At 39.9% G+C, this 27,711-nt stretch overlaps 1 protein-coding gene across 2 annotated transcripts; it reads left to right on the forward strand.

Moving 5' to 3' along the window:
• Positions 1–719: 719 nt before the first annotated feature.
• Positions 720–27,360, forward strand: LOC139126072 (short transient receptor potential channel 4-like). Of its 2 annotated transcripts, XM_070692128.1 has the most exons (16): positions 720–984; positions 5,561–5,846; positions 12,048–12,221; positions 12,741–12,859; positions 14,262–14,369; positions 14,621–14,791; positions 17,260–17,478; positions 18,078–18,265; positions 18,572–18,789; positions 19,294–19,433; positions 20,138–20,772; positions 22,123–22,318; positions 22,993–23,166; positions 24,002–24,043; positions 24,422–24,549; positions 25,531–27,360. In XM_070692128.1, exons 2-16 carry the CDS (start codon positions 5,747–5,749, stop codon positions 26,390–26,392), a joined length of 3,474 nt encoding a protein of 1,157 aa, XP_070548229.1. In that variant the 5' UTR covers positions 720–984; positions 5,561–5,746; the 3' UTR covers positions 26,393–27,360. The 2 variants fall into 2 exon arrangements, with proteins under 2 accessions (XP_070548229.1, XP_070548230.1); XM_070692129.1 differs by lacking the exons at positions 720–984; positions 5,561–5,846 and adding an exon at positions 8,350–8,488.
• Positions 27,361–27,711: the final 351 nt, after the last annotated feature.

The following is a 27,711-nucleotide window of genomic DNA, read 5'->3' on the forward strand; positions in this document are numbered from 1 at the left end:
AACACATCAGATACAATACAAGCTGAATCGCGCGAGAATAACGTAGCGTACGAGACTGAGTGTATTGTCATACGGAGGCCAATACCATAACCACAGTCCCTCACTCACCCCTTACTGTAGTAGGCTGTAAGCATGGAGGTAAAAAAAACCTCTTCCATAAAATGCCAGTCACCTAAGTCGAATTAAAACAACGGTAAATCGGTACAGCGGAACTTAGCACAAATTGCACAAATAATTGACTCTTGGCGTAAATAAGCAATAAACTTATCCTCCTGGTATCGTGTTTCCAGTCGTAACAGTGCTGACCTGAAAGCTGGTCTGTTAAAAGAGTACTCTGGTGGTTATAATAATTTCTCTTACTGAAAAAAAAAGAACTGTGTTATTATGGAGGTAGCAACCGTGAGAAGATTTATAAAGAATGCTTAGAAATAAGTGATTTAAAAGAAAAAGGAAAATATGAAAGAACATTTTTGACAAACATTCTAATTGATACGGTTTATAAACAGAAGCTATTAACTTACATCCACTTCTGTACGGACAGAATTGACGTTCGATGCGATGTGAGCAGTCAGCTGTGGTAACGATGTGCTAATCCAACAGGTGGCTGCGCTCCACCGTCACGAGTAAAATTGCGCCCTCTTTATTGTGAGAGAAGTTACAATGAGAAGTACGCCAGAATATTGGGGGCGCAATACTCATGCCAATCAAGAAACCAAAGTGTACAGGGTCACGCCCCTCAAAAATTGCAAGTGTGTTCTGCCTGTTCAAATAGCTCTTAGAGGACCCTGGGGGCGTACAGCTTATTGTGAGACAGCAATAACCAAAATCTGATACCCGACTGTTGACAAAGGATCTTTTCCAATCATTAGCCTTATGCGCTCATTAGACTAGGGCCTTCAGGGAGGTCATGTCATCAGTAGCTCGTCGGATACGCTGGCCGTTGCTCGGCGGACGGAGAACACCTGAAGTCGTTTGATCCGATAGGTAAGCCATAGCTGAAAAAAAGACAACGCCTTGAGTCGCTTGTAAGGTGAAAAGGCTAGGACAGCGAATGTATTGTCAGTTGGTAGATATTTGTTCGTATTTATCCAGAGAAAAACTTACTTTTATAATTATAGGCTGAGGCGCAGAGGGTCAGATATTGTCTTGATATTCTAGAGAGAGGCTTAAGGTTTTAAATCCTAAGAAATATTTTACGCTATAGCGAATGTGAAATATTATAATTTCGAGTGTGTGTGTGTGTGTGTGTGTGTGTGTGTGAGAGAGAGAGAGAGAGAGAGAGAGAGAGAGAGAGAGAGAGAGAGAGAGAGAGAGAAAGAGAGAGTGTGTGTGTGTTCCGATGACTGACTAATTGTAATAACGACCTTTATAACAGCCATAATGCTAAGAACACTTTGCTGATGTTTAAGAGAGAGAGAGAGAGAGAGAGAGAGAGAGAGAGAGAGAGAGAGAGAGAAAGAGAGAGAGAGAGAGAGAGAGAGAGAGAGAGAGAGAGAGAGAAAGAGAGAGTGTGTGTGTGTTCCGATGACTGACTAATTGTAATAACGACCTTTATAACAGCCATAATGCTAAGAACACTTTGCTGATGTTTATTCTCAAGGTGGGTCTTTCTTCTGTGCAAGTTTGTTATTCAAATGACGCATTTTTCTTTCCTCCCTCCTCGTACCGCTTCGACCAATATTTGGCGACTTGAAATTGAGACTGTCAACACCACGCTGCATTCAAACGTCTGTGTACTCTGGAAACAGAAAGCGTCAGTTTAGGCAAATCGCTAATTCCATTCGAAGGTTAGGCGTGTATCAGTAGGGTTGGTAAGTTTGTGTTGGTAACATATTACAGTCACAGCACAAAGAAAGTTTGATTCAGGGGCTGGTGTCGAAAATCAGCACACTCTTCCGGCGTCAGCGTATGATTTAAAAAGTGAAGGTGGCAATCGCACAAAAATAAGCTACGGGCGAAAAAAGGATCACTTGTCACGTGTGTGGTTATGCGAGATGGTGGATGACAGCTGTTGTTTGACTTTTGGATCAAGATGCTCAGACGAATTAGGCAAAGAAAGTTGCCAACACTGTGCCAACATCCTCGCTTCTTCCACCAAAACTTTAACCACAAACTCATAATAATCAACACTATTGCCTATATATATGACACTTTCTGAGATTTCCCCCTTATGCCAAGAGAGTTCATAATGTTTAGAACCAAAACACCCATCGTGGTTCAAAAGAAAAAGAATAGAAAGAAAAACGTGAACGCCTCTGACGGTATCGACGCAGTGTCAATAACTACAATAAACACTAGATTTGAACAAGGCAGTCAATGTAGCTAGAAGTTTGGCCCCTGACACGGTCTCATTAAAATAGGCCATCTCATTCAACCCGCTAAACACAGCCCATTATCAACTGCTTTCTTCACAGACCACGGTAAAAAAATGTCTCGCAGCATATTCACACTCGCACAGACCTTCACAAATGTCTGATAAACAGTGCAAGGCGTATGATTGCGAAGGCATCCGGGCACTAAGCATTACAATCCGGAGCTTTTGTTGGAACACATCGCAGACGAATGCCGTGTCTTCCCGTCATATCATTTTGCCCAGTTTACCTAATGATGTGGGGAAGTAACGCTAGTATTTCGAGGGAAGGAGAATGACACAATCTGTCAGCGTCATACATTCACCCCAGACACTGGAACCGTTACGATAGTGTATGATTTATCGTGCTGAAGAAAGTAAGTTAGCCTTCAAACTCTTTCAGCAGGGATCACCGACTAATTTAATGCATGTTACACATGTTTCGTAGAATTGTCTACAACGCTCTAAGTTTCAAATTTAATAACACAGGTAAGAGTAGATCTCTGCCTGAAATTTCCACAGGAAAGCGACGAAACGTACCAACGTTGCTAAATCGAATACACGACCATTATTCTAATTGATGTGAGAACGCTATAATGTAGTTAGAAATGTAGGCTGTTGTTCTAAACCATACTTCAATGTTCGCTGTTTCAGACAAATCCCCAGAAAACATTAGTTTACATGTGTATCCTAACCATGGAGCGACAGTGTTCCATTCATGAACTGCAACCCCGTGTTGTTGTCCCTATGGTAGTTTCTCAGGCCTGTTTACGAACAAAAATGCACATAAACGCAAAAGTACAGCGGATCTACCCATTTTTACAACTGTAATTATCTCTCTAATGGATTCATCTGCCGTCCGGGCAATAAATCAGGCGGCGATTCCACTGCATTATTTTACAAAGACTGCATCCATGCAATGCCACCAGCTTAAAAAACGTCCACGCTTCGGTGAAAAAGCACAATTATGGTATATCTCCACCGACAGCTAATAAAGTCCACCTACAAATTCCTTTCTCTCCGCCGGGCGCGCCGTACCATGACCACACGTGTACCTGGAATGCCACGAATCTGATTCCACTCATGTTCCAAGGACATGCAGGTGACGCATATACTCGGCTCCCCACGAAATATTGTAACGAAGTCCCCCCCCCCCCCCCCACTTGCGCACAGCATTAAGGAAGAATGCGCCCCTTGGACATACATTCGCCTTTCAAGTTTTTGCGATACTTTCCTGCTGTTAGGCCTGCAGAGAATTCATATTGAAAATCACGTGAAGTAAAGAATTTTTTGCTGTCCTTGTTTTAATTTTTATCCACGGACCATGGCGGTAGTAGGCTGTCCCTACTTCCTCGACGCACAGAGTTAACACACGATAGGGGTCATTTTGAATTTCAAATGTCTATAAATTCCAGGATGTTTCCAAAGAAGTACGATTTGCAAGCTTACCCTCTGATTTTTAGTCTTTAATTTGAACGAGAATAGTCAAAAGTTTTCCTTGAGTTTCCTTGAGTTTGAGCGAAATTTAAAGTCTTTCGGTTTGGAGGCCCGTACTGCCTTAATGTCAAAACATTGGTGCAAATCAGTCTAGGGTGGTGCTCGGTCAAGTTCATGTAGAATGAATATCAAGGTGATTTTTCGTCATTTTTGTGAGCATGGAGGTATAGTAGGCGCTCCCAACTACTGCCACGCACGGAGTTAACGCACGATAGCGATCATTTTGAATTTTAAATGTCTAGATTCAAGGTTGTTTCCCAACCAAGCTTGCCGTCTAAGCTTGCTATCTACTCCTCCTTTAAGGTTCCATGCATGCCAGACAAATTTACATTGACTCATTTACCACCATGGCTTAGTAAAATCGTGTTCTTTTTATAGAACAAACAGAGTATAGAACAGAGATTTTTGACTCTGAAAAAAATTACGATTTATCTATAGTCTACAAAAAACGACATCAGTGGTCACAAAATCACAGAATAAAGCGACATCGAGATGAGCCGCGCAATAGCTCTCATTATATTTTGTGTTCTGCGCAGGTCTCTCCCAATTACCATCGACAATACCTAAGATAATTGTTATTCCTGTATTGTAAATTTCAATTGAGACCCTTTTTGCGGTGTTTTATTTGTTTGCACCAGAATAGCTACGTTCATTGTCATGCCAGTGTTACATACCACAATATAGGTGTCCCAGCGCTTTCACTTCTAGTCTATTCATGTTCTCAAACACACACATGGACGTTTGGATTTTGTTATAGTAACTAGTTGGAATACAATTTATTTTGTCGCGCTGTTTTCTTTGGCTACGGTACGTGTTATTAGAACCACAGTGGCATACAGAGAATAGAGTATTGACCAGGGTTACCATCAGATACCTGGGAGAAGGTGGTCAAAACAGATTTATAAAAAATTTCATCGCCAGGAGAAACAGTATATTACCGACCATGCCAGGGAAATTCTAGCGTCTGTTTATGACCCCTATAGAATGCGACTAAGGGATACATTCGGACTCTCGAATTTTTACAATTCTTTTGTAACAATCACTTGAGGGAGCTTATTTTGAAGTTCTTCGTGTAAGAAACATTTTCACTGTCTTGGTTTTTCGAAAATCTTGAGTTTTATTTTTCTTCATCGAGTTAACGTAGGGATGAATTCCAATTGGTAAATCTTGAGTAATTTGTTTCTCCAGTACCAAACTTTGCACGGAGACCCTCTGATTTTTTATTCTGGATTCGGTTAGAGAATGGTTGAAAGTTTCATTAAGGAATGTTTGAGTTTGAGTTTCGAGGCTCATTTAAAGAATTATGTGCCTCGAATCAGAAAGATTTAAAGAGCTGTTCAATTTTTACCAGAGAAATCTTTCGATCATTATCTTGAAAAGTCGACAATAAAAATCATGGGTCACCGTGCAAATTCTTGTATTACAGAAATAAATTACACCAAACTTAGCGACATTTGAAAATAAAAATGACCACTACCCCAATTATTGTCACTTTAACAACAAGACGGTGAATGTAAACTCCATTTCCTAAACAGAAAGTAAATTGAAATGAATCCATAGAAGCAGCCATTTTGAAAATTTAAGAATCCGAAAATCTGTCCTCGAGGGACAAGCTACCTGAAAGTTCGTGTTTACGCAAGAATTGTTCAACACCACCAGTCTACATAATTTAAATCTTTTCATTTGTTCGATTCTTTCGTCCTTTGCTCACAGATTTGCTGTTTTGCCCTGAGCGATGGTAGTCTACTGACCTGAAACTCACAAAACGTGCCGCTGGGTCAAAGATTCGTACTAATGTTACCAGCGAATCGCGCAGACAGGATATATTCAGCCGACAGAGTGGGCTAGCTCGGAATAAGCATCGGCTGAGTTTGTGATTTTCACGTCAATGTCACCGCCATGTGGAAGTTACGAAACGGCTTCAACAAAAGTAAACACAAGAAAAGTGACAGCGGACAAACGGCGGGAAAGAAAACGGAGGAACGTCATCGCAAAGAACGTAAGTAGCTCAGTATGTAAATTTGTAGATTATTATTTTGTTCGTGTGCACTCAGATGCGAATATGAGAGTCCGCACCATTACGGTAGAGGTATTCGTACTCTCAAATTTTTATACTCTTTTGACCTTCCACTTGTTAGGATTCATTCTGAAACTTATGGAGTAAATAAAGTTTTCATCAGCTTAGGTTTGTGAAAATCAGGCATTTTATTTTCCCCCCATAGATTTAACGCAGGGATGGCGGCCATTTTGAATTTCAAATATCGGTATATATTTGGTAATTTATTTCCCTGCTACCGAAATTTGCATCGTGACCCCCAATTTATATTCTTGCTTTTGAAAGAGAACGGTTGAAGGTTGGTTGAGAGATTGATCGCTTTAGAAACTGTTACTTGAAATCTAGTTAATCCGTCTGTTTGCCGGGAAGAAACGGCAGCTTGACTATGATTTTATTGCAGAATTTTGTGATATGATATCCTCGAGGACTACTCGCTAAAGATCTCTTCTGAAACCACGACTCATTAAAAGCGTAATGAACTGCCCGCCATTTCTAAACACTCTATCTCAAAACCCGACATCACATATATGCGTCTTGATGTTGTCTGAAGAAAGATGGGCCCACGCTGAACGACATACATATCAAAACAATCCCAGGGGGTCCAGTAGCTGCACACCCTTTTAGGAACCCCTTAGAGAACCTCATTGTTTTCAAAATGTTCTTCAGGTGCGACGGGCTATCAACAATCACCGAATATTTCGCTATGTTTATCATGAAACTACTCTTGAGAATAGTAACAATGTAATGTAATGTAACGATGCATATGGTTTCGCTCGCCAGCAGACAACTGGAATTTTTAAAACGCTAAGAGGAATGAAATGTCACATGTGATACCCATAAATTGCAAATTCGGGGTATCATCGGTTAGGATGAAAAAGTTAGAAATAATCCGTATAGTTGCTAATCAAAAGAGGCCCAACGAATTTGTCCTTTATCATCAGTGATCAAAAGAACGCCCACACAAGTCAAGTGCTCGCTAGACTATCACACAGTCGCTTGGCATGCACTTTTCTATAACTTTCCCTACTTTGGCTTTATCATGAGCTGACGGACACGGTAGTTACTGTGGGTTTTACGATCGCCCAAACATCGACGCGACAGAGTATGCCCAAGTTTATTCTTCTTTTCATAGACCCTCCTTTTTGGAGGGTCTATGTTCTATTTTACTCTCAGACTGTCATGATATTAATAATCCCACATAACTTTGGCAAATTAATCTATAGTATTCACTTCATGACAATGGATTTCAGGGCATGTGGCATTTGTATCTTTACATCTCATCGTAATAGAACTGTGTGGAAATTCTTCCGGGAAATAACGACATTCTCCCACACTGCGTAACTTGCATAATTTCTTCGTTGCGTCGACGACTAACCTGTCGCCAGTTTCAAACAATGCACCCGCCTGGCCTCTATGACTTAATCGATCGCATTGGTTGATTTATATTCGTTGGATGTAACATGGGTTAATAGGCCACCAATTAGGTGAATGCTTTCAAGCCGTGTGTGGTAAACACTTTTAGAAAAGATGACAACCCTATTTACTTTTACACGCATCACCTGAAATGAAAAAGTTGCAGTCAGAGAAATCACAAAGAAAGATCCCTAGGTGAACATACTTTGTATCGATTCGACATTGCTTTAACCATATCCCCTGTGGCTGTTTGCGTTTCGGGTTTGCTTTCATTCCTTTCCTTGGAGAAACGAATGGTTATACATTTAGCTTTCCTCAAGGACGTCGAACCTAAAAGTTAGCTTATCCATAGACAGTGGAGGGGTCACCCCTCCACTGTCTATGGCTTATCTGACCAATGCTCGATATCGCGAAATCACATGACTTGCAAAGTTTTCGCTTTACTTTCTTCACGTGAATCAAAGTTTTCCCTAGTTTTTTTTTATTGCAGGGAAATCGTTTCCAAGTTCCTCGTGCGAAAAAAACATTGAATATAAAACAATATTCCTGGAAACCGACCGACTAAATAGACAAGTCTCGCGAAATCTCGTCAAAAGCGTTAAATCATCCAGCGGTTTCAATGTTGATAGAATCACGATGCCAAAGGAAATCAGAGAGATTCTGCAATTACTAGAGATAGAGGGTAGCATTCATCCTGTGCCACCGTAGTTTCGTTGTTGAACCGTAAAGCCTGGCTGGGGTCTATCTGTCCATGACGTGTACCAGTTCGGTATGTCTGTTACTGGGACTGATATAGGTGTGGGGAATTCAATATCGAACAAAATGAAGAGTTCATTGCACGCTGTTCAGGTTTGCAAAGATCTCCTCGAGTCGTTTTAAGATATTCACTGTGTTTACGTGAAATAATTGTGGGCAAAAAATCAAAGGAACTCCTCTAAAGATCGGGGCATGACCCCCTTGGATTAAGACTCTAAGTTAACAAAACATCCTTTAGGGCTCAGGGCAGTTGTAAAGCTCGATTCACAACTCTATAAGGCGGAGCAAAATCACAACATTCCACTGCCAGCGAGACTGCAGTGACAGGTAGAGTTTCGCTAACTTTGCCAAGACAAACCCCTTTTAAAGAATGAATTTCTCGAGACAAGGTGGTCGCCACGGTTTCGACTTCTTTTGTAAGTATGCCAGCTGAATTATCAATTCTGAAAACACGAACCAGGGCGTATCCCATTTCGAGAGCCAACAACATCTAACGATGCAGTCGACTCTAATCGAATGTTGTCTTTACCCATAGATCTCACTTCTACTGCCTATGGTCTATGGTTTACCACTAAAACATAGTTAGACGGCTACGTTTGACAACAGCTTGTTCAATGTACTAGGTTGATACAAATCAGCTTTGTCCTTACATTTTCTGTCTGACAAACCATGCATCTCGGCAGTATTGAATGGGACTGTAAGGTCATGAGGCGAGAGAAAGCAAAAGGTGAACGCCTTCCAGAGTAGAGTAGGCCAGAACCAGCATATGTGATGAGTAACATCGTCTGGTCTGGTCTGGTCTGCACGGCTTGGTTAAGTCTGCTTAGTATAGCCTACCGTTCTGTCGAGGGAGGGTCCTAGCTCGAAGAAACGCCCTTAGCTAGCAAAGTCGGATGAGTAATATGACATTAAACTGGTTCAGAAATCATATTCATTCAAGGTAATACATTACCAGGTCCATGGGACATTTGTGATTTGCAAATTTAAGTAGGGCCATCCTGAACCACTGATAGTTAGTGGTGGTACCAGGTGTCCGGAATGGGTAAGCGTAACCTGCTAGCATGCTACACCCGTCAGGATTGGTCCCAAAATTGTCGTATTATTGTATGAAGTGATATGATCACTGCAATAAGTCAAAGCCGGGAATGCTGTCGCTAATCATTTGAGTGACCGAGGTGTCGTATTTGGCCACAATGTCGCGAGACCGTGTTCAAGGCAGGTTAATCTAATGAGAATGCCTGAGACGCTAAGTAAAAATCTTTTTCGCAATAGATATTCATATTACCGTACCACTGAAGAGTAACATTTTCATTGTTATCTGATCCAAACGCTATTCCTAACCCGGGATTTCTAAGAGAACTGATTTGAGGGGGGAAGGGGGTATATCTGTCGCTTGTGTATACATGGGGTGATCGACGCATGCAGCATTCAGCTGAGCATTGTAGGGTAGCTACTCGTCGTGTACTCTGTGTACACTAGCTTACACAGCGGACGGTATTACAATGTGGAGCAACCATTTGCCATGAACTCCCTGAATAAGGTAATTCAAATCGCAATATTCGCATAATAGGAATGAAAGAGTTTGCATCCGATGAAGTTGAAAAGACAAAAATTGAGCTGCTAATTGAATAGAGTCGATGGGTGCTCCTTCTTTTGGTCACAATGTTATCGTCCAGGCCCTACGAGGGCGTTTAATTTTCCTGACCTACACACACAAAACCACATCGTAAATGTCTCATTCGTTTGTTAATCAAACATTTGGCACTCTCTAAATCACGGAGATGTGTTGTAGCAGTAAAAATTATGTAGACGTTTCGTCTGCTATGCTGTATCATAGAGCACGGGACGCCAGGCTCTGGATACAGTAACTTCAACCAGGGTGTTGTTTGAACACCTAGATGCATAATGAAGTCCACTGGGAGTTTTCAGTCACTCGTAGACCATCAAGAACTCGAGAGCTCTATGATTCAACCATGTGACAGGTGTGATGTACTGTCTGCATACACACACTTCCTGTCCCTCTTGCTGAGACTTTGTCTGCAACTCCTCCTTGCCGAGAGATGAACTTTTGTGGTCTGGATAGGGATGGTCAATTATTGTGTATAAGTTTAAAAAAACATACCCGCTGTTTTGGAAAAGAAGATTATGCTAACGCGAGTGGAAGGTGTAAAAGGAATTATGGCTATCTGAAAAAATGTACTTGCTCTGTGCGCTTGTAAAATATTTATCACGTGTTCGGAGATGGAAATATTAAAGTACTCTCACTCTGACATCCCTTCTAAAGACCATGTTTTCCCAACTTTTCGTGAAGGTGGCCAAGGTCTCTGATACCTGTGGAATGTCGTTTATGCCGCTCACTTCAATTCTGGAAAGTCTATTAGTTTAATCTTATTGTGCATGACAATTTCGGATACGAAACCGTAAATTTGGGTCTGTTTGGTCTTTCAACGGAAAATTTGTGTTGGCTAGTACGCGCATCAACTTTAAGCTTGTGACACTTGTGACATTGGTGATTGGTCTTGGAGCAGGCTACGTTTTTAACATATGGCATATAATCGACTTAAATTTATCCTTTATATTCTTCATGTTATTCCGTTCGTCAAAAGACCTGAATATACCACAAACGTCAAGCAATGTTTAGCTCAGGCGTACCTGAACGAGTGTTATTTCAGTGGATCTTCACGCTGTGCGAGAGAGTTATGGATTTTGTTTGAATATTTATTTTCTTGTTGTGTTGCGACACTTGTTTTGGTTCTTTCAATAAAACGCTCGACTGAACTAACTGACTCGTTAGTCAGATTCTCTGAATAGAGTGACCTACTCTATAGAATCATAGGGTCTGTGGTAGAATGGAGGAATTCAACTCAACGTCCTTTCACATGAATTGTGTTCCGAAATTTCACTGTGATCGGATTCACCGACGATCACTCTCGCTGTCCCTACGCTCTTACACGACAAAGCTGTCGACGACGCCTTTCAAGTTGAAGGGCAATCTTGTAATTTGTATCGGAGTGGTCATTTAGGTGAACAACCGACCCATGAATACGCTGAGGTCATGGGATTGTAGGAGGGCATCTATTGTCGTGTCAGCAGATCAATGAATTTTTTGAGCGTGAGGGTAAAGCATATGGTGCGGCGTGTACAACAGACTAGCGTTTGAAACCCAAGAGGCCAATTCACGGAGCTGCCATATAACGTCGATTTTTGAACACGCCAGAGAACGTTATTTACAAAGCATATTTGATGCGAAACGATCGTCGCTTCATGGAGAAATTTCACTCTTTAGAAGTGCATTAAAATATTCAATGTTTTTGTTTTTGGCTTCTGAGCAAGTCGAAACCTAGAAGTCTATTTTTGTTGGAAATTGCAGCGCTGTGTAATGGAAAGTCTCACACGATGTTGTGTAACATCCAGCTGTGCAAACCAAGACACAAGTGTTGTTAATAATTTATTCCGCTTTTTGTGTCTTGGACGTGTCAGCAAAGCAGAGTACTCTGAACATCACTGAAGTGGTCTGCAGACACTGTAGCACTAACTACGGGCTTTTCATATGTTTGGTCCATGACAAAGGGCACACTCAAATTAGCTAGATTTATTATTTCTTGACCTGAACAGTTGGCATAAATTTCCACTCAATTTATTTCGTCGTTTCCAGTCACAGCTAGTCATGATATCGAATAGCTCCACTCCTGCGGTACAACAACCTCCTCAGCGTCCGGCGTGGTATGCTGTGTGAATGAATAAAACAAAAAGTGTCGGGCATGATCATTTTTGTGCAGAACATAAGTAACACTTAATAGAGATTGAGACAGATTATGGTAAAAAGGAGAGATACTAGATTTGGCATTTCAACATGCATAAAGAGTTTATTAGGAGAGTACCAAGTAACTTCTGTGATATCATAGACCCTAACAAAACAAAACAAAATTAGGATAAAAATTACTCTAATATATCATACTGTATTCTGACTCACAGCTCAGAGAATATTTGGAGAAGAGGAAGACATCGATAAGTTGTACTTGACGGCAGCAGAACGTGGCGACACACAGACATTGGAGTATGCCTTGGATACCGATTCTGTAGATATAAACTGTGTCGACAGGAAAGGACGTTCGGCGTTAATTCTAGCTCTTCAAAATGGACACACAGGTGAGCGATTGTGCAGGCAATAGAGCTGAGACAATGCAGTAGGTAGAGCTGATTATGGAATTGACTATCAGACTACAAAATGGACTGAGGTGATTTATTCCGACTGTCTATTTGCGCTAGACAAGAAAATTTGCGCCAGATGTGAACCGTTATTATTCCGCGAGCTGGGCTTGACCCAGTGGTATGTGATTTGCTTAAGTTTGTCGCGAAAATATACACTACCATGAAAGTACCGGTATTATTACGAAATTGTAAAAATTTGCAACGATACGAACACTGCTTAGTGCTCTCCGGTATTTGTCCGAATAATTTGTGGCGATACCATACTTTCAGTCGTTACAATCATTACGCCGCTAACTATTCCATTCTTTGGAAGAAGTTGAGAAGTGTCAATTGTAAAACGGACGAAATGACAGCGACAAACGATCTATGTTGAACGCACTGCTGTTTCGCAGAAAGTTGCTGATAGAATGCATGCTGTATGTTGAATATCGCAATGACAAGTTCTTTCCTCCACAGAGGCTATGGCGTTTTTACTTCGCCAAGGCGTACACGTTGGCGACGCTCTTCTCCGTGCTGTCGACGCTCAGTTTTACAGGGGTGTCCAGCTACTGAGCGAATTCTCTCAGTCATACAAGGTAAGCTGAAAAAAAAATTGTAAATAGAAGTTTCTCAAAACGGCGATGGTAATGATTTTAGTCATTAACTTGAGTTTTCACAATCCAGATGAAAAAACTAAAACGCAGCGGTTTAAGGTCGACAATCCTTCCCTCCCCTGATTTAAATTCCTTCTGAACTTGGTATAATGCGCATGTATCCTCGCAAACTTTACAGCGACATATCTAACTTTCAGAGAGGGCTTTGCTGGGTGAATTTCCTGAGAGTTTTCACCAACCGAGTTTGATTTGTCAGTTTATTGAACAGACAAGCTCTTCTCGACTTCCTGTCGAAGTCGTAAATGTTTGAATATAAATTTCATGACACACATTTCGAAGAGGGACACCTGACCATTGGAGGCACCTGTACTTTGTGAGATTTGTCAGGGGTCACCCTTTGCACTACTTTATCATTTTATGTTCTGGCGCAAGACTATAAAATGAGAAACCAATGTACAGGTGATAGCCGTTGACAGGGCGTGTTATGATGGTAGTCAGGGCCTCGAAAATAAAATACAACTTTGGCTCAAATTTTCTTCATGCAAACTTTTAATCATTGTCTTTAAAAATCAAGAATAAAAATAGGGGATCACCGTGCAAGTTTGGTACTAGAGTATTAAACTGATTTCCTGGTAAACGAGTTGATACCGCGGCAGTATAACAGCATGATCTTTTTTATTTATCCCAAGACTGCTTATTGTGCAATATCATATCCGCTCTATGGCCTTTCCGCGTCCTAAATCGTAGAACTTAAAGGCCCATGAGCTGCAACTCTGCGATTTTTTTTTTCGACATCAAGGTACCTCCAATTTCCTCAGATATTCATTGCAATCTGCAAATTGAACTATACAGTCTTTAACTATGCCCTCAAAAACGTTTAAGAATAGGCAAGAAATTAAACAGATTTTTGTTCGTTTTAAATTTCCCGCCATTTTCAAAATCTTGCCATGTCATGTGAAAAACGAAGTCAATCTTTCCCATCCTTTTATTGGTTTACTCAGTGTCACCATGTTGTATTTGTAAAGATTCAAAATGTGTACATGCACCATTTACGCTGTTTATCATGTAGTTGCATGGAGGCGGCCATATTCGGGTGCGGCACCCATTTATTATTCGTCTTACTGAAACCTCCAGGTGTAGTCCCACCCAGTTGATAATTCTACTTGAGTAAACATCTGTGAGTAAGAAAATTTCTTCGAACTAATTTCAAACTAAATATAAAATCATGAAAATCATGCGAAAGGTTTAGCTTATATGCTTTTAACATTCCGTCAACTTTGTCTCACGACAGACCACTTGCTTAGTCGGTTTAAAAGTTTTAGATCTGTGAATAAAAGTTGACACAAAATTATTTACTGAAATGTCGCCTTTCTGTCTACGTCAGGGGCGATCGATCAACGTCATTAACTGCCGGTCAGAGAACGAAGACTTCCACCCTGATATAACGCCCATTATTCTGGCAGCTCATCACAATAACTATGACATCATCAAGGTATGTGCACACACATTTATGACATCAAAGTACATTTCCACAAGTTTTGATCAATATTTCTCATAAAGTGAATGTATCCGTATCACGTATTCATATACTTACGTTCTGGAATATTGCAAATGTCTCAGAAACCTATTCACAAGCAAACTTCACGAAAAAAAGTTCCACCAACTTGAAAATGACAGGTGATCGTATTATGGGTGCAGTACGTCACATATACCCTGTTTCTCTGTTTGTTTTCTCTCGTTAAGATGTTACTTCACTATGGTGCCACAATAGAAGACCCAGAAAAGACAACCGACCGTGTCACAGAAAAACACACTTTGCAGCATTCCCTAGGAACACTCAATGTTTTCCAGGCACTGGCCAGCGAGGCGTACATATCGCTGGTCAGCACAGATCCCATCGACAGAGCTTTTAAGGTAAACCTTTGGGTTACATATGATTTATTATCAGATGCTCGCTCGTTTTTTAAAGTCTTAAACTTGAAACAAAGATTTAAGAACATTTCTTCGCGCTTGTCCTGTGATGTATGTGGTGTGTCGGGGGGGGGGAGGGAGGGGAAGGGGGTGGGAGGGTGCCCATGAAATAGTTGAACAGTTCCCAAAACACTCCATACAGATGAGTAACCCAATCGTCAGGACTAAACGAGTCTTTTAAGCGAATAAAAGTCCGGTAGAATAGAAAATGGTAATGTTGAATGCTGCGCGCCGTGTAAGATGACGTAACTTGTCTTACCAAGGTCACTGCGCGTGAAGTGGCGCAATGTACTTAGAATGGGCCTCGGGGACGGATATTTGGACTCTCAAACTTTTACAACATCGTCTGGCCTACCACTTGTAGGGGCTCATTTTGAAGCTTATGGAAGTAAATAGAGTTTTCACGTGCTTAGTTTTGTAAAACCAGGGAATTTTATTTTCCTCCATTGAGATAACACAGGGATGACGACCATTTTGAATTTCAAATATCGGTAAATATTGGATAATTTGTTTATCTAGTACAACAATTTGCATGGGGACTCTCGATTTTTATTTGTTATTTTGAAAACGAATGGCTGAAAGTTTTCTTGAGGAAAGTTTGAGAAAAAGTTTAAGGCTTTCATTTTCGAGACGCCAAACGAATCGGACAGATGAGATACCCGTGTCGTCTGCCTTATATACGTATGTCATATCGTCATTTGTGGAACGTCAACATTCTGATATTAGTCCTACTGTCCTTGGGTACCTGTGGGAGATATTGCTAATCACAAATCTCATCTGACGATACCGTAAGGCTTAAAATGGACAAAACCTGTACCCTTAACTGATATTTTAATCATTTTATAAAAATGGCTTCTAAAATAGGGACACTTTCTTATTTTCCTTCCCAAACTGCGTTGCAATCAGATATGCAAACACCCTGCGTTGTTTACCATATGCAGGATTGTAACTATTAAGGTATTAGGCGACTCGACAGTGTTAGTGAAAGACTTCAACTTTTTGCCCAAACTTTCCTAAATGAAATTGTCCATCCATTCTCTTTCCAAACCGAGAATAAAACTCAGGTGTCGACGTGCAAGATTTGGAAGAAGAGAAATGAATTACCTTACATTTACTGATATTTTAAATTCTAAATGGCCGCCATACCTGTGTTAACTCTACTGAGAATATAAAATTTCAAAAAACTAAGACGATGAAACTTTTCTTTCTCCAGGAACTTTGAATGAGCCCACTAGCAGTTGACCAGAAAAGTTTTTTTTATAAAACTGAGAGTACAAACATCTGTCCCCTAGACGCATCGAGTTGTACCTTAAGAAATGAATTCTATTCCGTATAAGATCGGACATTGCACACATACACAGGCTGTGTTTGGTAAAAAAGAACACCAGGTATTATGACATAAATTTGGGAGGAGTATACAATTTTATTAGACAGAAAAAATACCAGAGAATAATTTAAAAGTTACAGTTTTTGTTGAGAGGGCGATTGGATTTGTACTTAATTTATAGGTTTCATCAATTTAATTTCAACTTCAGTTCGATTCTCTAGGAAACAGGTCATGATCATTTGTTGTAAAATGTACTTACGTCTATGGCAAACATGACGCATGCGCACAGGAGACGGGTACAATGACAGTTCAGTAGATTATGGAAACCGTCGCAAGATGTTGCAACGGTTTTTTTTTCTGTTAGACATGATGATGCTCGAGTTACTTGTCCTCCGGGGTCTGTTTGAGTCACACACAATTTAGATCAAAACAAAACAAACACCGGAAGAAAGGGTCCATTAAGGTGGAAAGGTGGTCAATGGTTATTCAATGCATAATGAATGGTCTCGCATGTCTATGTTAAATGATATGTCTAAGTTACTGACTTACTGATTCATCTCATTGACTGCTGGGAAGATAAACTACCGAAATCGGTGGAAAACAACTTTTCGTGTTTGAATAACCTCTTTGGAGAATCGGTCATGCATGCATTCTCTCGTGGGTGCTTCGCGGGGAAACTCGCGAGCCTCACGTCCTAAGAATCGTTGTGTAAAAACATAGGACTATTAATGACAGCAAAAATGAGATCTGTCAGATATTTGTCGCAGTGCGCATGCGCTTATTAAAAGGGTTTTGTCTTGAAGGGTTCTTTGGAATGCTTGTTTGGGTCACAATTTCATGCGTAATTGTGCGCATGGGTAACACGCATACTTCACAGGGCAGAGAAGAATTTTGAACATTGTCTTCTGAAGTATAGTTCGACATTTCTGATCACTGTGAATCCATCTATGAAAATGTCTGAAACGTAAATGACATACCCATACCGGTAAATGTATACCGGTAATAGTAAACAGACGTCGCACCAATGTAGCTCGAGAGGGCGCACTAATTCAGACACTGACATGTTGTATTGACTTTCTACTAGTTGAGCGTCAAGCTGATCGAGATGAGTGTCAGAGACTACGAATTTCGACAGGAATACCTGAAACTGTCTGAGAAGTGTGAACAGTTCGCAGCTGACCTTCTCGGTGAAACGCGAGACACTAAAGAATTGACCACGATTCTCACGCACGATAGAGCCAGTCACAGAGATATCGACCTGCCTCACCAGGTATTCAAAGCCGTCAAGATGGAACAGAAACGGGTAAGTATTGGTCGAGATAACCTCTCGGGTGTCCTTCTGCCTATTTTGTAATGGTGAATGAGTGCACGGTCCCTCCACAGGACTGACTTTTCCGTTTTGAGATAAGTGCTCGTAGATTATTTCCAGTACTTTTCTGGTCTTCCGCTTGCGGGGGTTCATTATGAAGATGATGTACAGCTTAGAAGAAAATGCACTGCTTCCTACAGCAAAACTAATAGACTGCAAGCCTGAGACTCAGTCATGTAAGGACACCCCGACGCTCCGCGACCTCCTAGGGTCAGGGCTCAAGTCGAGAAGCGTCGGAGCATCAACACGAATCTTTCACTCTAGTACAGCTGTTGTCCGTCAAAATAACTCAAACCACCGGTTCAATGAGTCATATAAATAGGATGTAACTACCAGTGTCACTTAATTCATCTTACCTATCCTACACGTATCGATAGGTCACAAATATGAGAACACCTGGCTATAAACCATCGTGTCATCTTTATAATGAACTATCTAACCAATTAATTAACTATCTAACTATCAACAAACTCAAATCTCCTGTTCCTAATTTATAATACTACTTATTTATGTCAACTGCTTCCCTGTTCCAGTTTGTAGCTCATCCGCATTGCCAGCAGTTGTTGATAGAGCGATGGTACCATGGACTGCCAAATTGGAGAGACAAGTCGATGTTGAAGACCATACCAATCTCCATAGCCATCGGACTGTCCTACCCTCTTCTCTCTATCTTCTATGTCTTCTTCCCGTTCGGAAAACTTGCAAAATTTATAAATATTCCGTGAGTAAGATATTGTATTCCGTATGTCTAGTAACAACAGCAAGTACCAAGTACGTGTAAGATCTTTGTTATGTATGTATGTATGTATGTATGTATGTATGTATGTATGTATGTATGTATGTATGTATGTATGTATGTATGTATGTATCTGTTTTTCAATTTTTGTTGTCTAGCTGAGTGTGTGTGCATATCTGTCTGTCTGTCTGTCTGTCTGTCTGTGTATATATCGAGCATGTGCAGTTTATTATGTGCACACGATTCGAAAATTTAAATATGAATATTTCTTTCCGTTAACCACATCAACAGGTTTGTCAAGTTTTTGTTGAACACTGCATCCTACCTTACCTTCCTGTTCCTCCTGCTGTTCTCATCCGACATGGGGTTTATTGGTTCCTTTGGATTGGACGATCTACCCTCAGATCCAGAGGAAAGAATCGACGAACTAACAGATCAAGTCATCCAAAATCAACAGCGGGGTCCATCTCCAAACACTTTGCAATATATTATAGGCGTCTGGTTGATAGGTCAGTGTAAGAAATATTAGGAAATATTTAATGCAGGAACAAAGCCTGCTTTCGCAAAATCAAAGAAATTTCTGAAGTGTTTAAGGTGAATTGTTCTGTTGCGAAGTATGATTGTCTAATCGTACCTATGAACTGGCTTTGTTGCAAGTGTGAATCTAAATAAAGTATTGCGTTATCATGTACGTCCACAAAGTTGTGATGCGAAACATTCGTACTCACTGTGTAAAAAATAAATAGTTAAGTAAATTTTCCTACTCTCACCTCATCGTTAGAGAGAATTCCGGCACCCGTCCACATTGAAAACCCTAAAATGTATTTGCTCTTACATGCGATAAAGTTCACACTTTATCGCATTGTCCGATGATTCAAATAAGGTTTCATTTCAATGTAACAGAATCAGATAAAAAGAATTAGATTTCGTTTATGATCGTCACTGGGTTTAAGGTAACGTGTGTACAATGTGTAAAATTCTCTTACGGCGTCGACTACTCCAAACTCTTTCAGGTATGACGTGGGTTGAAATGAAAGACATTTTCAAGAGTGGATGCAAAGCCTACCTCAAAAATCCATACAATATACTTGACTTCTGCCAGCTGGCACTTTTCTGGACGTGGATGGCGCTGCGGATCACAGCAATGGTGATGGTAGGTGACTTTCCCCACGATCGATGGCGAGTTATGATTCTACGGGTAGGGAGAATCGTGTGTGTGTGTATGTGTGTGTGTGTGTGTGTATGTGTGTGTGTGTTTTGACGCGTTTATATCAACATAAACACAGTTTTCAGTACTTGTTGCTGAGGTATATTTACCAGAGGGATGTAAAAACATAGAGTTCTGTATCAAATGTTTTCGTAAAGATGTTGTAATGTCAATTTATAGCTTTGAAGGTTTTGTTTCAGACATGTGATCTTTTTGTTTCGTCACTTCAACCAGCAACCGGGATAAAATACGCGCGGATTTTTGTCATATTTACGGCACTAGGCAAAATGCTTGATATTCAACAATATACATATACATACGGATTCTTACGTCAGTCAAATACGTTAAGTATTTACACATGTGTACAAATAAATGCACGAGCGTAGTATACACTTGGTCCGCACGATCTGCATTACGTATACTCTTGTTTAGCATGGATATACGGTACCATATATCAACCTATTGATATTTGTTACACAGACAAATATATACGTTACGTATACCACTGATGTGGTGTTCCGTATATATATGTCCATATACTTATAATACCGCAGGTATATCAAACATTTTGCCTACTAGTGTTAGGTCATATTCTATTCGATCAAAATCTCATTTTCGGTCGTATATTCGTTTTATTTTCTCGCTTTCAGGTGAACGATGAGAGAAAAGTTGCTGCCGCCACTAACAAGCGATCCCTTTCTTTACAAGAATTTTACAACCTTACCGAATTCATCGACGATCAACACGAGAATTTACAGAAATGGAACCAAGAGGAACTCAACAGTATTATGATACAAATTATCAGCAATATTTCATCATTGGTGCAATCTTTACAGACTACAAATGACCCTGACAACAAACTAACAAATTTAACAGGCCTACTTACCGAGTACATTGCTAGGACCTCAAACGGGAATTCTGGAAACGATATTGACCCGTCCAAGTATGGGTATGACGATGTGTCTTATTCTATACCGCGTGGTGAATGGAACCAATGGGATCCGACTTTGCTTGCTGACGCCATATTTGCTGTGGCGTGTGTACTGAGCGTTCTGCGACTTCTGCGCATCATAGTGATCAGCGAGCTGGTTGGTCCGCTGCAGATCTCGCTCAGCAAGATGAACTACGACATCATGAAGTTTATTTTCATTTTTACGTTCGTTTGGATAGCGTTTGGACTGGGATTGTCTCAGGTCTATTGGGCGTATGCTGCCTCCGATGAGATTAGCTGTCTGCAAGATGACGAAGGGACGGTCAAGGAGTGCAGTTATCAACCTTTCGGATCGTAAGTTCACACGCATCCTTCGTGAATAGACCCAAAGATAAAAAACAGACGATTTGACATTTGTAGACACTTAACATGGGGGCGCCCTACGGCACTCTGAAAAATCACGAAATTACGACTGTTTTTATTGTCTTCTTACAACTGCCAGCGGTTCATGGTCCGTGAAACGCAAATTACATTCTGTGTAGGCATGGAAAACAGGAGATTTTACGAAACTGATTATTCAAGTCAAATTTCCCTTCCTAGCGTTAAAGCTCAATAAATTATAACCTGTGGTGTATTTTCAAGTGTATTGTTGCGTTCGTAAAATAGTTTCCTTTTCTACGCCCACAGTCAAGTCGATGTGGTCAGCGTTCAAATTATCCATGCAGGCTGTATGTGTGACTTATAGCACAATTGAAAACTTACCTATAGTCCTGACATTGCCTGAGGTTCAAAGTTGTAATCAACACACACCAAATAGAACACGATTGGGGCTTATTTTGGAGAATTGGATCTTTTTGTTGTGTTAGGTGGCCTATAGCTGAAAGTTGCCATACTACAATTTACTCATCAAAACAAATGTACTGCGAAAAAAAGAAAAGTGGACAGCTTAACTTTGCTGATTAAATCAACATTTCTACACGTCCAATTATCCCAAATTAGTTCCAATCGTGTTAATTAGATAAATACAAACGTAAACCATTATTATTTAACAAAATAGTGACAATGTTATCAAAGGTTGAGGCTGCTTTCCCAATATGTGTTCACGTAGACGATATGGCTTTGACCGATCTGTTGCTCTTCTGTACGTCTGTTCTTTTTTGCCCATCGTTTGTCGTTGCACTATTTCTGCCTTAAGATAGTAGTATGCGCCCCGAAAATGAATGACTTAAAACTTTTGCTCAAACGTCCTCAAGGAATCTTTCAACCTTTCTCTTTCAAAATCAAGAATATAAATCGGGGTCATCGTGCAAATAAATTTTGGTACTTGAGAAGCAAATTACCCAAAATTTTACCGATATTTGAAATTCAAAATGGCCGCCATCCCTGTGTTAACTGTATGGAGAAAAATAATATTTTCGGTTTTAAAAAGACTATGAAGGTTAATTTTTTGCTTTCTCCAAGTGCTACTAAATGAGTCCCTATGAGCGGAATCTAAGAAAAGTTTGAGAGTCCAAACATCTGTCCCTGAGGCGCGTTCTACCATAATGTCCTGTGGAATGATAGCACTAGACAGACTCGAAGAGTCCCACTTGGTACTACGCGTATTCGGTGACCAGGGTTGTTATGTACTCGAAACAAAATGGCGACATTAAAGTTGTGTTCATTTATTTAAGTCTTTTCTATTTCTTTTCATTTCTATTTCAGTCTTAGCTGGAGCATGGAGACACTTTTCTTTTCTCTGTTCGGTCTTCTTGAAACAGACATCCTACGCATCAAAGCAGACCACTCGTCTACAGAATGGTTCGGTACCGTCTTGTACGGCATGTATTACATCATCGCTGTGGTTGTGCTTCTCAACCTGCTGATCGCTATCATGAGTAACACGTACAGTAAGATTGAGGTCAGTCTAGATAATTGCCATTACCATTGTTTGAATCTAGCCATAAGAATTCACACGCACACTGATACGTTGTTCGACTGAGTTAGATAGATAGATAGATAGATAGATAGATAGATAGATAGATAGATAGATAGATAGGTACATAGGTACATAGGTACATACATACATACATACATACATACATACATACATACATACATACATACATACATACATACATACATACATACATACATACGGAGACAGACAGACAGACAGACTAATTCACAGTGCGACTGACCGACAGATTATACACTGTGTCCAGAACCATTTGAAAACTAAGAACCGTGTTTGAGAGAAAGGAACCTTGAAATGTTCTCACAGTCATCAACAAAAATAGCAACAACAACAACAGTCTCCGATTATGTCGAGAAAAATACGGTCAGATTAGATTAGCTATTAGCTATTTTTGGCTCCAAAATTGAAATTCACTTTACTGATTTTTACATGTAAAAAGTAAGTATAAGACTTGCAAATGGCAGTAAAGAATAGATATATGAAATATGGCGAAGTAAATTTAATTGATGTCATTGCAATATCGAGAGATTAAGTATCAGTATTCATCTTGTCAGAGTTGAAGATATAATGAAATTGTCAAAAAAATCCTCTCTATATGAAATAATTTTATTGCACAGAAAAACGAAGACACTGAGTGGAAGTACCATCGCTCTGAGATGTGGGTTAGCTTCTTTGAAGGCGATACAATACCACCGCCATTCAATATCATACCCAGTCCTTTGTCCATATGGAAACTTATAAAATCTCTATACTACTGCATTCACTGGTCAGCGGCGACCAAAAGAAATGAGGTAAGCTACAGGGTGATGAGTGACGTAGAAAAACTGTATTATATTTGGGTTTTTTTTACACGAAACGTTATGTGTTGTATATGGTATATTTATAATGTAAACATAATTAATCTTACAAGACAAAGAAAATGTTGCAACTCGTCAGAAACAGACAACAGGGAAACAGTCGTCGGAACTGCGCCTGTTCGAGTTTCTTGTTTACAAACAAAGTATTCGTACACGATATCTAGATGCACCTCATCATCATAGCTGCAACATTTAAATTATACGATGTAGATTATGACAGACATGTCTTAATTTTCATCAATCACCATCGTACCTTGGATACAGTGTTTACATTAGTCGTATGGGTCCCATACGACCTTTGAGCGCAGTTCCGACGACGATATCCCTCAAATCAGCTACCACAATCAGTATGTTTCAATAAATTTGCTGTTGAATTTGTAATCAACATATATTTCGACAAACAGAAAAATATTCACTAAAGTAACGAACAATGTAGAAACCCGAGGACAAGTAACTATTTCATTTTCCCTGAACGTATATACAAACACCCAAAGATAAAGAATGGCAATTAGACAGAAATGTGAAAGCTAGTAGAACTCATTCTTTTATCGCCTAGTGAAGTATATTCGTCTGCATAATTATGAATACAGTATATTCCTGAACTCTCCTCGGCGCTTTTTATAGACAGTCGGCAAACCCGATGGTATATTACAGAGCTGAAGGTGTCAATGTATTATCGAAACATTGTGCACGTTGATATATATTTCATGGTGTTTAGAAACGGAGGCATATAAGCGGGCTTTATATAATTTTATTTCATTTTTTTTAGGAACAAAGGCGAAAAACCTTTAGGAAGCACGAACATTATAAGGTACATTTTTTTCATTTCGTTTTCCACATGTATGGCTGCAATGACTGTCGGAAAATTTCAACTTTCAACTATTCGAAACGAGGTTTCTTTCCGGAAATGAGTGTTATTGCAACCTGAAACAATTCTTGTTCTTATGATGTAAGGGATAAGGGTAGATTACACGTGTAGCATAGTGGACGGTTAATGAAGCAGAAGAGAAAGATAATTTAACGAAAGGAGATATACAATGAGATAGTCACGTATGGGAATGAAATTGATGATACAATTAGATGTGAGACATGATGCTAAAGTCACGTCACTATATCATGTCATGATGCGTTCAAAGCGCGTCTTTTTTGTGAATTCTCGATTTTCTAAACCGACGATAACGTTTCGCAGGGAGTGGTGTCACAGTTGGTGCTGAGATACTTCGCTGACAAGAAATCTTCCAACGGACGTGGAGGGCGTGCTGATACAATATCTAGGGCTGAATTCATGGATTTCAAGCAAGATATGTCCACCTTCCGGTAAGATATCATTCCTTAAGTTATAAACTTCACATTCAGACGTCGCCTTTTATTGATATTAATACTTTTCTGGCTATATTTTCCTGCTGATCTTGGAGCCATGTATTATATACTAGCTAAACAGAGTCACCTAAAAAGAGATAAAATAACATTTGAAGATTATGGTGTAAAGGCATTAATTACATTTCGATATTAGTCTTCAATGGAGCTTGTAAAAGAATGACAACACTTGTACTCTTTTCGCGTAACAATTATATGCAGACACGCGTATCATGAGGTATCGTCAGAGTCTGGTACGATGGCAGGGTTGAACAGATCCATATGGCCACTGAGGTGGAGGCCTTTACACAGCACCAATAAGATCTTTGTTATAGCCTAAATCGTCGCCTTGGTGTGTTTGAGTGCTGTAAAATTTCCCACCAAATTTTTGTGCAGGATTGTACCAATTTTTAACGAATGTTTTTGTAATTTTTTTTGACAATTTTGGACCAAATGGACAATACTTTTCATTTGCTACAGTTTTTGGTCAATCTTTCAGAAAGAAAACTGAAAAAATGTCTGGATTACATTTTACAAAGGTGGCAAAAATTTACTTTGGTGCTCAAAGGAGTCGACTGCTCTTTTTTTCTACTCCGCAAAGTATATTGAAGTACACAGCACTAACCCTGTCGACTCAATCCGTAGTATAAATGTAAACAATATTGTCATTGTTCACAAGTGAAGTTTGGTCCAGACTGGAGTTCAAATGTAAACAATAACAGTGGATTTTATACGTATAGGTGATTTGTTGACAATCTAAATCGTTTGCATTTCAACTTGTTTTGGGAATAGCACAAGAGCTTGCAAGTTGACATACAAAACACAAACAATCGGAAAAAATAATAAAAATTAGGCTTCTGTCATTAAAAGTTGAATTAATGAAATAACTTTCGACAGAACTCAAAGTGATATGCACCTCCCACCCTTCTCACTGTTCTGTAGGTATGAACAACTAGGAATTGGTCAGAAGCTCGAACGAAACGCGTCAATGACGAGCAGTCACCTCAACAGCCTCGTTCTCAGATTGGTTCAGATGGAGAAGATCAACATTAATCTGCTGAAGGTTTTGGAGAATGACGTAATGAAACAGACAAAACATCAGGGTGAGATGATCGAGAGACTTGGGACGAGGCTGGGACAGGTGAATGGCGAGATGCAAAGACAAGGAAATCAAATCGAAATTTTGAGGAGAGTTATCGAACAGCTTGGTTTGCGGGAGCAAGTTCCGCCATCCCCTACTCTCCCTCCACCTCCCCCACCACCACCGCCTCCGCCTTCCCCTCCCCCTGTTCAAATAATCCAAAAACGTGTTCGCACAGAGGTCGAGATACAAACGAACGCTGACGAAATGTCACGTGCTTTACAGACTCCAGTTACAAAGCCGACAAGCAACCAAAATGTCGTGTTGCCCGTGTTGGTTGAGGAACCTGAAATGGAGGAAGTCGATTTACTTGAAGACACAGACTCCACAGAAAACGCCGCCATGACAGTTGAGCTGCCGCCCCAATTTGAACTGATAAACATTGAACAGCCAGGTACGGTGTTTGCAGCCACGGACGAGGATGATAATGATGACGACGGCGGCGATTTGGGCAGCCATTTGTCGAGATACAGTTTTGAGCGCGTGCTGCCATCCTCCACACCAGTACCGTTGCTACAACGACATTTCGAGGGCGAAGAAGGGAAGACTGAGTCACCATGGCAACGTGCAAATAGGGTGCGACGAACGCCGCGATTCAAACAGCATCTGAAAGCTTTCCATAGTTTTGAACATTCCGATGATGGTGGCGAAGGTCAAGAATGAATATAGTTCACAGTAAATTTATCGTCCCTTTTATATTCATGTGTGCCCTTGTATCGATCGTTCTGTTTTCCGACTTAACATGGTGATTTTTATATAAACTTTAAACCGATATAAATGGAATTGCCAAGCGACATCAAACGCTTTTATTACGAGACTCTAACGTTGATGTCAAAGGTCACGCTTTAAAATATGTCAAGTGCTCTTAAATTTACGTGTCAATCTGTTTCCAGAATTACTGAATGTAGTTTTTACGTTGACCGACACCTGCTTGTGTAAAACTTTAATAAGTTTTCTGTCATGAAAAATCTCTAAACAATTTTGTCTGTCAGACGTTGTTTAATCATTATATGTATATTATTTATCGGATTCATTTCATGATGTAAATTGTGTTTACGTCGATGGAAAAATCACTCTTAATCTAGAGCGTTCAAACACTGCCCTTTGAAAGGAAGTTACGATCGTATTCATGTCTTGTTGGCTTTAAAGCCTCGTCGTTGATGCCAACCCCTAGGTTAACTTTACAAAGTAGGCCATGGTCGGATCTCATTGACGAAGCCGTGCTCGTAACGTTATTATCCATATCTGTGAAAATTTTGTACACTTAGTCACATAAAATGTAGCTTTCACTGCCGAAGCGAAGTCCATACTTGAAATCGACTGAAAGTTGATATGGTTTTGAAAACTTGTGCTCAACTGAATGTTTTTTTCACCGGTAGTGTCAATCTCAAAGAGCGACACTAGTCTTAAAGCTGATTATCTGCTGACGATTTTAAACGGTTTCTTATCACGTGACTCCGACGGTACTGTTGATTCTGTTCTGCTTTATCGGTCTTGGAAAATGTCAATATTTACATCTGAATATACAATGCTGGAACGGCATTTTGAGTTTAAAGGACTTGTCAGTTATATACTTGATTTGTAACATTTTCTGATATTCTAACAATAAAAGATGAAATTAATGGTCTGTATCAGATGTTGACAAGAATTTCCATTCTCAGACGGTTATCACAATCTATCATTTTGATTCAATAAGTAGATGAAAATTAATAAATTGGTCATGGTCTAATTGTAAACTTTCTCCGGATTCTAGATCATAAAAATATTAATAAATATTTCCACATTTTGATCGTTATAGTCTTACAGGCATTCAATGTAAAATAATTTAGCAATATACGAGATCGCTGAAAGTTACAGGACGACTTTTTATGCAAAATTGAAATTGTTACGGGGGCATGAGCACCTACAGTGCACAAATCTTAAGCGCTCACTGCTCAGCTTGGTAAGTTCCCCAGACTGCCTGACAAAGAGCGGGTTTATTT

The sequence above is a fragment of the Ptychodera flava genome (assembly GCF_041260155.1).
Source record: "Ptychodera flava strain L36383 chromosome 3 unlocalized genomic scaffold, AS_Pfla_20210202 Scaffold_26__1_contigs__length_13983176_pilon, whole genome shotgun sequence".
In the NCBI taxonomy this organism is placed as follows: domain Eukaryota; kingdom Metazoa; phylum Hemichordata; class Enteropneusta; family Ptychoderidae; genus Ptychodera; species Ptychodera flava.

Coding starts and splice junctions, on each gene's coding strand:
- LOC139126072 (XM_070692128.1), top strand. CDS start 5,747: ATGTGGAAGTTACGAAACGGCTTCAACAAAAGTAAACACAAGAAAAGT. Junction 17,479..18,077: donor TCAAGATGGAACAGAAACGG/GTAAGTATTGGT, acceptor TCCCTGTTCCAG/TTTGTAGCTCATCCGCATTG. Junction 18,266..18,571: donor GCAAAATTTATAAATATTCC/GTGAGTAAGATA, acceptor CCACATCAACAG/GTTTGTCAAGTTTTTGTTGA.